Source organism: Myxocyprinus asiaticus, chromosome 4 (assembly GCF_019703515.2).
Source record: "Myxocyprinus asiaticus isolate MX2 ecotype Aquarium Trade chromosome 4, UBuf_Myxa_2, whole genome shotgun sequence".
In the NCBI taxonomy this organism is placed as follows: domain Eukaryota; kingdom Metazoa; phylum Chordata; class Actinopteri; order Cypriniformes; family Catostomidae; genus Myxocyprinus; species Myxocyprinus asiaticus.
Genome location: NC_059347.1, coordinates 62,171,450 through 62,182,500, shown reverse-complemented (window position 1 = coordinate 62,182,500; position 11,051 = coordinate 62,171,450). Strand labels below are relative to the sequence as shown.

The window sequence follows — 11,051 nt, the reverse complement described above, 5'->3', positions numbered from 1 at the left end:
AGATCATTTTTGTTTTTGACAGTAAATTTTGATTTAATCATAATCATTGTATCATTGCTTTTTACATTTCTTTATATAAATACCAGTATGGTAAAATTATTATTTTACTTGACAACATTTTTATTAATAATGTTTAATTATTGAGGGGCCTGGGTATCTCAGCGAGTATTGACGCTGACTATCACACCTGGAGTCGTGAGTTTGAATCCAGGGTGTGCTGAATGACTCCAGCCAGGTCTCCTAAGCAACCAAATTGGCCCGGTTGCTAGGGAGGATAGAGTCACATGGGGTAACCTCCTCGTGGTCGTGATTAGTGGTTCTCGCTCTCAATGGGGCGTGTTGTAAGTTGTGTGTGGATCGTGGAGAGTAGCATGAGTCTCCACGTGCTGTGAGTCTCCGCGGTGTCATGCACAACGAGTCACGTGATAAGATGCACGGATTGACGGTCTCAGAAGCAGAGGCAACTGAGACTTGTCCTCCACCACCCGGATTGAGGTGAGTAACCGTGCCACCATGAGGACCTACTAAGTAGTGGGAATTGGGCATTCCAAATGAGGGAGAAAAAGGGGATAAATAATAATAATAATAATAATAATAATAATGTTTAATTATTAATAATAATAATGTTTACTGACATTTTGACATATATTGACGTTATAATCATTGTCTCATGACAACATTGCTTTTTATTTATTTATTATATAAATATTGTACAATTATTAGGTATACTTGTTAAATTTTTCCTAATAATAATGATAATAATAATAATAATGGCTTTCAGAATAAAATGTTGTTTAGAGACCATTGTTGGTTTTGACTGCAGATTTTGATGTAACCCTAATCATTGTTATCATGACAAAATTGCTATTTATTATAGTATTTTTTTTATTTTTATTAAAATGTAGTTATTAGCTTTAGTTGACCAAAATGTATGTTTTTGCAATAATAATAATAATATAGTTTTATTTATGTTGCACCTTTCTTAAGCTCAATATTGCTTTAGTTCAATTGCAGTTTAGCTTTGTTTATTAAATATGTATATTAGGTCAGGATTTGAATGCAAATAATCCCCTTGCACACTACACAAAAAATGCACCAATTTACTAAGAGGCCATGATCAACTTCTTTAATCATTTTCATTTATTATTTGTTTATTCTATTTTCCTGCAAAAGTTTTTAGTATAGGTAAAAAGAATGGCCCAGTATTATCCTCATAAAGGCTGTGGAGTTTTGCTTGTTGACAGACAGAATGAAAATGCACCCAATTTAAGATCATTTGAAGTTTCATTCTCAGATCTCCCCACTGTCCCTCTGAAGCCCGAATGAGAATGCCAGTGCGGGTAATCTGGTCATTTGTGACACACACACACACAGAAAGGAGCCATGTTGTATGCTCTATAATCCCCTTTGACAGTAGAATGGTACGGTCCCATAATCCGCTGGCTGTTGCCGTGGTAGTGTTGAGAGGGTTTTGGATGGTTTGGTACGACTTTAGCCCAAAGCAAACCAGAGATTCCCACAGCCATCCCTACTTTTGGTCCACCACATCCATACAGGGACGCCTGACTGTCCATCAGCTCACAGGAGAGGGGTAGGTCCAATTCATGTGTTATGATGCATACAAGAATGCATGTACGTACATCATGTACATCAGGAGAGATACAGACGTTTAAACACATCCTGCAGCCACGAATGGTGCGACGATGTGTCATGCATGCGTTATATGCGATTATACACTGTGTGTGCCATCCGTGCAGGACAGATATTAACACTCACCTGTCCTCTCCGGTCCTGCCGTCAGTGAACGCATGCTTACATACGATTACGACCCTAACAGCTTCTCCAAACTAAGTGGATTTGAGCGGCAGATCATATAGCTTTTGATCGTATATACTGCGACTCTGAAAATCAAACATTTTTTTGCAAAGAATGCATGCATGGTGCAAGATCTGCAAGAGAGAATTGTTGACTTTTAGGCCTAGCTTGGATGTCGCCTGACCAAATTTGGGTTTGAGTTTTTGACTCGGCCGGATGTGATGAGTTTGAACGTGCTGTTCTGCCGCAGACCGACAGATTGCAATAGCAAATAGATTTCAGTGCGTTCGGTTTCAGTGCATTCGATGCGCACACTATAAAGGAAAACTAGCAGGCAGGCCAATCCATTAAGGTGCTTTTTAAAGAAGTGATCCAGTTACCCGATTCAGAAGTCTGTGGGGATTACAGCAATGTGCTTATAGCCAACGGAGGCTAGCGTATGGGATCGAACCGCTTCAACAGCCACAGCCACCGCTTCCAGGTCTTATAGGAGATATACAGTGGTTTAGAGCACACTGGCTGTTATTCAGGGGTTAGTTGAGCCTCAACTTTAGTATAAAAGAGCAAACGTATGTTTGCTTACTGAAACAAGACAAAATATCTTTTGTATATCATTTTGCTTCTCAAGTGAATTTATCTTGTTTTAAGAATGTTTCGATTTTTGAGGTTATTTGGGCTTTTACCAGCATGCCACTTGTGTGAAGTCTATACGTCTTAAGAGCAGTGCTATACAATATGGTATATGCTCAAAGTCAGTGGGCATGACCATAAAATGTAGGCATTTTTGTGCAAGCATGTGCAAAGTCCAAGCCGGCATTAGCATGTTGCTGAAATGGTGCACGAAAAGCGTGAATGGGTTTGGTCAAGTGCGATTTAATTAAATAGTCCTTTTTCTGTCAAGCAATATCAGAATAACTGAAGACAACCCATTCGTAAGAATTTGGGAGTGTAAATGGGCAGTATACAATGCATTTGCATTTTTTCATTTAGTAAACGCTTTTATCCAAAGCGACTTACAAATGAGGAATGCAACAGAAGTGATTCATCCTAAGGAGGCAGTAATTAGAGAAGAGCTTTAATATAAAGTTGCTCAGAGAAACACAACTAGAGAGAGAATGGTGAAAGAATGTTTTTTTTAAGAGGCAATAACAGTCTTCTTTCTTCCTAAGTATGATTGTGTCGAATGCTCGTGAACGATTTGGTCTTAAGATGTTTCTTGAAGTAGGCTAGAGATTCAGCTGCTCGGGTGGAGTTTGGCAGGTCGTTCCACCAGTGAGGAACTGTTGAAGTGAAAGTCCGGGAAAGTGATTTTGTGTCTCTGTGAGATGGCACCACGAGGCACCGCTCACCCGCTGGTCATAAGCTTGTGGAGGGCATGCAGCTGGGCATGGCTAAGAGTGCTCACACTATCTATGGGTGTATATATGGGAGGTCTATTAAAATGAAGCGCGCAAAATCTAATAAGCTAATTTTTGTGAGAAATAAGTCGTCTTAGAAGCATGTCTGTGCATTAGCATTAGGCACTTTAGAAGAATAAACATATTTCCCATTTGTGTCTTACGTTCTTTTGCGCAGTAACTGCGAGCTTGTTGAATGTCAGGCATATCTCTATGACAGTAACATGCTCCTTATGTATGCAAATGCACGGACTGAGTTTAGACTGCGTAGAGAATAGATGTGGTTTTCAGACATCTAAAGACTTATTTTTTACCAAAAAATAGCGAATTAGATTTTGCGCCGTTTTATTTACATAGACCTCCCATATCCACTCAAAAAATACTTTAGCCTATTTTTAAGATTTACACATTCAAATTTATTTTTAAAAAAAAATCATGAAATTGAATTGTGTAATCTTTAACCAAATTAAATTTGATGCCATCCCAGATGTGTTTGACTTTCTTTCTTCAGCAGAACACAAATGAAGATTTTTAGAAGAATATTTCAGCTCTGTAGGTCCATACAATGCAAGTGAATGGTGAGCAGAACTTTGAAGCTCCAAAAAGCACAGAAAGGCAGCATAAAAGTACTCCAGAAGACTGCAGTTGTTTAATCCATGTCTTTTAGAAGTGATATGATAGGTGTGGATGAGAAACAGATCAATATGTAAGACTTTTTGACTCTACATCTCCATCTTTGGCCAGCCCTGACCAGTAGGTGGATGAAAGTGAAAGTGTAGATTTACAGTAAAAAAAAAAAAGGACTTAAATATTGATCTGTTTCTCCCCCACACCTCTCATATCACTGCTGAAGACACGGATTAAACCACTGGAGTCGTATGGATTACTTTTATGCTGCATTTATGTGCTTTTTGGAGCTTCAAAGTTCTGCTCACCATTCACTTGCATTGTATGGACCAACAGAGCTGAAATATTCTTCTAAAAATCTTCATTTGTGTTCTGCAGAAGAAAGAAAGTCAAACACATCTGGGATGGCATGAGGGTGAGTAAGAGAAAGTCTTTCTAAGACATCAGGTATTCAAGATGTATGTTTTGTTGATAATCTACACAGCATTTTATATCTTAAAATAGTTGCAGACAGTTAAATATTGCAGTTAGAGGAGTGGCAGAAGTTTGATATAAAGTGGCGGCACAAATCTGTCATTACACGAGTATTTCAGGGATATTATTAGTGTTACTTGGTCAACTGGCTTGTTGCCATCACTACGCTTGTACTCGTACTTATTGTACTTATAGTCTTTCTTTAGTTGGTAAACTTCATGAATATAGCTTTGCACAATGACGTTTGACATACCAGCTTGTGGTGTGTTGGCCAATAAGTGAGAGTGCGTATAATGTTAATCAGTGTGAAGTAACAGCAGCACGCTGATGCAACTAAAGGAAGACTTTTCCTCTCAGCTGTGTTGCGATGGCAGTTTGATCCTGTTTTCAGGTCATGGCTTTGGCCACAGTGGAATAGTTCCACTTACAGTGTAAGTAGGCATAGTCACTAAAATTAGCCGCTAAGGCATTTGACCCTTAACCTCTGAGTAAAGGCGAGCTGACACTAAATGACATCTTGTCTCCAAAACTAGCTAAATAGTCTTTATAAACAGTAGTAGATGTGGATTGCTGCACAAAATGTCCAGGTCATTATTCGCCCCCAAAACCATCTTAAAACCAATGAAAATAATAAGATATTGGATTTTTCATATGAAGCCAACATAGAAATTCTGCCTTACGTGGGAACTGTCATTTAGCATTTTTTGTAAATTACATATTCCCCCTGCAGGGTGCATTTGAAGCCCCACCCACAGTAGTAGATGAAGCCCCTGTTAAGGGGGAGGAGACTCTTGGAGAGGGGGTGGAGTCAGAGACACAAGTGAAGCCTGATCCGGGCACAAGCCCCACCCACCAGCTAGAGCAGACCACTGAAGAACGTCTACATTTGCTGGTAAGACATATCTGGTGTAACTAACATGTAGGGACTGTAGCCGTTCTGTTGTCATGTGACCAGGAAATCATAAAACAGAAAAGACGCCTTTAGACCATGTTTTTAAAAATATCAGATATTTTGTCATTTTTATGAAAAGGCACATTTTGTTAAGGACAAATGGAGTAACCCTATGAAAAGTTCTTGATATTTGAGACATATTTATTTGTAAAAAAATAAATAAATTGTAACCTTGAAAAATATGTTTAAATTTTTTTTTTTTTTTAATGATTAAATTGTGTGCACTCGTGTATTCAAGGTACAAGAAAGTATGTGTTTTACTTGTTGGTTAAACCACATGACATTTAAGTTGTTAAAACTAATTTCTATAAATGCTTTTCTAAAATGAATAAAACCAACATGGACACAAAGATGACATTTCTATGAACAAAACAGCCTTATCTGTCCATGATCCATATATACATACAGTACATTCAAATAGGCATCTCTGGCATCAAGTATTCAGATATATGCAAGTGTTTGCGTTGAAAAATAAATGACTCGAATGCCCCCACTCCACCTGAAAAAATACCAAGCACACTGGCATAACTACCTCTGATAAATGCCATGAAGTTCAACTGAAACAAGTGATGCTGTTGATTTAGAATTTTCCACAAGTGCCATTTCAATGATGCTCTCTCTCAGTTTGATGAGTAGATGTTGCACTTCCATGTTTGTGAAGGAGTTGTGTGATGTCTCTACAGGAAAGTGAGCTGGGCAAGAAGAGGAAAGAATGTGAATCTCTTGAGCATGAAGTGAGAAAGAGACAGAAACGATGTCTCGATTTAGTGAGTGTGTTTCTCATATTCAACACGTATAGTGAGTGATTACAACAAGTCAGACTGGATAACAGGCTGTGTGTGTGTGTGTCTGTCTGTGTGTCTGTCTGTCTGTGTGTGTGTGTGTCTGTCTGTGTGTCTGTCTGCCTGTGTCTGTGTGTGTGTGTGTGTGTCTGTGTGTGTGTGCGTGTGTGCGTGCATGTGTGTGTCTGTCTGTGTGTGTGTCTGCCTGTGTGTCTGTGTGTGTGTGTGCATCTGTGTGTGTGTGCGTCTGTCTGTCTGTCTGTCTGCCTGTGTGTCTGTCTGCCTGTGTGTCTGTGTGTCTGTCTGTGTGTGTGTGTGTGTGTGTGTCTGTGTGTCTGTCTGTGTGTGTGTGTGTGTGTCTGTCTGTGTGTGTGTCTGTGTGTCTGTCTGTGTATGTGTATGTGTGTGTGTGTGTGTCTGTGTGTGTATATGTCTGCCTGTGTGTGTGTGTGTGTCTGTGCGTGTGTCTGTCTGTCTGTCTGTGTGTCTGTCTGTCTGTCTGTGTGTGTGTGTGTCTGCCTGTGTGTGTCTGCCTGTGTGTGTCTGCCTGTGTGTGTCTGCCTCTCGTGTGTGTGTGTGTGTGTGTGTGTGTGTGTGTGTGTGATTAACAGGAGAGTCAGCTAGTGGAGGAGTGCAGCAGAAATGAGCGTTTAGTGGAGGAGGCAGAACTCCTCAGGAGGAGAGCTCAGCTGCTTCAACAGGTGACTGCAACTTATAAAGTTGTTAAAATAACTTTCCACTTTTTTGTAAAGCTCTTTGAGCTTATATTTTGTGTGCTAGTGGCTTTATAAATAAAGATGATTATTTATGGCAAAGGTTTTGGGCTCCCCCAGGAAATTTTAGAAACAAAAAAGGATTACAGAATATATATTAACACTGTCAAAGTTAGTGTAAAGAGATTAGTTAAAGGGTTAGTTCACCCCCCAAAACTGTAAATTCAGTCATTGTTTACTCACCCCTGTGTTGTTATAACCCTATATTACTTTCTTTCTTTTTCTGAACACAAAGGAAGAAATTGTGAATAAATGTTGTGTTCAGTGATGTCATACAAAGGCAGTTTATGGTGACCACCTCTTCAAGCTTCAAAAGAACACAAAAGTATAATTCAGAAGTCTAAGTGCCCGTTGCAAGCAGATCTTGTCTGCGATGCCAAAAGTACTGCCAAGTGTTTGTTTGTAAACAGTAACTTCATCTATAGAGACTTTGGGTTTGGGCTCATTTGAAACTACAGTAGCATGCATGCTGAAAACCACTCCGAACACTTAGCAACAGCATAGCTCTGGAAATCTTAAAGTAGGGAATTTGTCGGGTGGACATACTTTGATGTGCGTGTTTTCTGTGTCTGTATTTTTTGTGTAGTCTCCGAATGAAAATGACGAGCTAAAGCAACAGCTCTCAGATTTGAGCGCTCAGCATACTTCAGTTCTGGAGGAGAACCAGCAACTGCGAGCAAAGCTGGAGAACCTAGAGCAGGTCCTGAAGGTAACACGCTCATGTCAGTCACATCTTCATTCTTTTCTCAACACTTCTGGTGTGTATATTTGTGACTTGTGTATGTTTGCATGTGATGGCAGCACATGCGAGAGGTGGCCGAGCGCAGGCAGCAGCTGGAATTGGAGCATGAACAGGCACTGGCGATCCTCAAGTTCAAACATGATGAGATCAAACGACTGCAGCGGGTCAGTCGCGCACAGTTTTTCATACAATAAATTACATTTCTTCCATGTTACACAGAATCTTTGTGAAGCAACTGTCTAAAATGATACTCATGGGTTGAATTATGCTATGTTTCTGCGATTCTACCTCTGAACATAATTATTTAGCTATTGATTGTTTAATTTAAATAGGATATAAGTCATATAAGCAACATATGTGTTAAGATTTGTTGTAAACTCTTCTGAAATGAGTGTGTTCTGGTTCCACAGGCTCAGTTATTTGCTAAGAGAGAACATGAAGGTGTCGTGCAAATGCTGGAGGTGAGTTTCAAATCTCATTGGTTTCCTAGTTTTATGTTAAATGAACCCTATATAATTGATTGTTATTATGTTGCTTGTTTGTTTTTTGGGTTAGTGATAGGCCTTTTTACTGGCCTTATAAATCAGCCAACATTTTGAGATTTGTCAGCATTAGTCGATAACCGTGTCAATCAAAAATGATTGAGTAGCGCGAGTGATCCCGCTCTGTGCTCTCCTGTAAATATCAGGAATCCTGCTGGACTCGTGCACACTTACACGCTCCAGAGATCGCACACACGACACTCACATGAAACACAGATGAGCATGTCAGATGAGGAGCGAATTAAGTGCTTGTGAAGCTCCAAGCGCGAGATGAATGTAATTGAATATACTCTCAGTCTCATATGAAGTCCTGCACAATGAGAGATAAGCCCACACCGCGCACATGGATATTTACATACCGTGATGATGTACGCGATATAGCAAAATCTCTGTCGATTGACACAGTCACCACAATATATATCGTCATATTGCCAAAGCCCTATATGAGGCCCTGATTGGACGCCCGCTCGAGCCCGCTCGAGGCCCTGATTGGGAGCCTGCTCGAGGCCCTGATTGGGAGCCTGCTCGAGGCCCTGATTGGGAGCCTGCTCGAGGCCCTGATTGGGAGCCCGCTCGAGGCCCTGATTGGGTGCCCGCTCGAGCCTGCTCGAGGCCCTGATTGGGCGCCCGCTCGAGGCCCTGATTGGGCGCCCGCTCGAGCCTGCTCTAGGCCCTGATTGGGAGCCCGCTCGAGGCCCTGATTGGGCGCCCGCTCGAGCCTGCTCGAGGCCCTGATTGGGCGCCCGCTCGAGGCCCTGATTGGGCGCCCGCTCGAGGCCCTGATTGGGCGCCCGCTCGAGGCCCTGATTGGGCGCCCGCTCGAGGCCCTGATTGGGCGCCCGCTCGAGGCCCCGATTGGTCCAAAAAATTAGCGCTCATTATGCAAGAGCGCGAGCGCCGGCTCAAGGCCCTGATTGGGCACAAACTACCGTTAATTGTGCACGAGCGTGTGCGAGAGCGGGCTGATTAGCCGATTGGCCGAGCCGGTGAAAGGGTGTGTCAGCAGCGGCCTATACAAGTCGTGCAGTCGCCGGGCTAGCGCCACACTTCGCCGGACTTCCAGCGTGTGAACACCTGCTCGTCGGTAGAATCTGCAACCCGGGAAGGAGGAGCGACAGCGGGATACTTACCTCGGTGGACTCGCCGTCTGGAGAGAAAGTATTCGCCCCCCTTTCGACACTCGTACTGACGCCGGGACAGCTCGACCCTGGATTTTTAGGGCTGTCGATTTTGACGCATTGATTCATTGCGATTATTTAAAAAATAATGGGTTTAAAAAAAGAACGCATTTAATCACGCCTCCGGAACGTCATGTTTTTGCAAGTCTCGGTCAGCTGGGGGCAGTAAGCGTAACACGCATCTGTACAGGCGACAGCTCAAGATGAGAACGCATTTTAGCGATCAAACACAGCTGGACGGGGCGCAACTCAGAATACAGGGGTCTTGAGAAGTTTTAAATCACTTTTAACTTGACACAGCCTTATCTGTGTCCACACAGTGTGTTTATAACGCGACGCAACCAAAGTGAGATGCTCAAAGCGTCCATCTAATGGATCGATGCGGACTGTAAGCCAATGATAAGCTCATGAAATAAACAATATATTGCCTTCTAAAGCCACTTTTTGTATTGCCTAATCAAAGCTTTACTCGTCTGCCACAATAAAGTATTTTAATGATCTGAATTATTAATTGCGATAACCAGTTAAGCTACAAGCATCTCGTTCCTGATGTAGAATGTTTTTCAAGGTGTTTCTTTACTTAAAGTAAATATAGTTATATAAAACATACCAAAATACCCTGTTCTAAAATAACAGTTTTGTACATTTTGAGTCTGAAGGATTTGGATGCATTCAACAGTGATGCCGTTATTTTAATGATCTGAATTATTATATTTATTATATACAGTATAGATGAAATTACTCTGACGTCACACCGCAGGAAATCACGCTTCCGGGTTCTTTCGAGCAGTTTTCAATGGTGGAAATAGGCAGCGCTGCATTTTAATAATCTTTTAAGCTTTATAGAGTGTAATAATGTCTTGTAATGTTAATAGAAGTTATTATAAATGGTTTATCTATGGTTTACAGTGAATAATGTATGTGGATTCTTTTCTGAAATATCAGCCAAACAAGATTAAACTTGGTTCAATGAGCCTGTATGATCATGTCAGACATGTAACAGGTTGATGATTCCACATCCTCACATGTTTAACACACTTCTAAAGCCTAAGAAATGTGATATATAAAAATAACAACTACCACTAGCCATGCAATATGTGTCTTAACTGCTTAAATTATTAACCCACATACAATAAATAATAATATTCTCACTTCAGTATGATCATATTCCATATCAAAACTTAATAACAGCAGTTTCGATTGAACAATATTATTTACTGCATTCAAAATAAATGCAAAGACATCATTTTAGCAGAATGATATTATCTTTATTCACTGATCCTTTCACAAACAGTAGTCCATGTGCTATAGTGGTGGAGACGGGATCTGTTCCTCCTGTTATTTCATATATTGGTGGTCTTGATCAGATAATCGTTAGATCATATCTGACCTCATATCTGTCACAGCGACAGCTTTTTGGAAATAAATAAAAAAGCAGTTTGCAATCAGAGTTTACGTAGTTTCTTCGTAAAAAAGTTAATATCGAACAACAGCTGCCGCGGGTCAATTGTGTCTAATAGAGCAGACGTGATAACGATGACGGTGACTTGTGAAATATCATCATCATTTATGTAAAATCCTGAGTTTGTCCTGCTGCAACGATCAGGTGGAAATTTGAAGAAGCCCTAATCTCCAATATTCTGTGGGAAACGGGGTGTTCCACACCAAACAGCACTTTTTGGGCAGTTTCAGCGCAATTTGAGTGAAGCGCCCATAGACAGCGGTTTTTTCCTGGCCTACTAAAAGAACCCGGGAGGGGCGGGGCACTA

General features: G+C 41.0%; 1 protein-coding gene across 2 annotated transcripts in view; it reads left to right on the top strand.

The window, feature by feature from the left end:
• LOC127433134 (peripheral-type benzodiazepine receptor-associated protein 1-like) overlaps positions 1-11,051 on the top strand; it is a 137,295-nt gene that overhangs the window by 70,653 nt on the left and 55,591 nt on the right. For both annotated transcript variants that reach the window (XM_051684806.1, XM_051684813.1), the window contains exons 6-11: positions 5,044-5,205; positions 5,949-6,032; positions 6,659-6,748; positions 7,407-7,529; positions 7,622-7,726; positions 7,973-8,023. In XM_051684806.1, the coding sequence (XP_051540766.1) occupies positions 5,044-5,205; positions 5,949-6,032; positions 6,659-6,748; positions 7,407-7,529; positions 7,622-7,726; positions 7,973-8,023 (615 nt within the window). The remainder of the gene's footprint in view (positions 1-5,043; positions 5,206-5,948; positions 6,033-6,658; positions 6,749-7,406; positions 7,530-7,621; positions 7,727-7,972; positions 8,024-11,051) is intronic.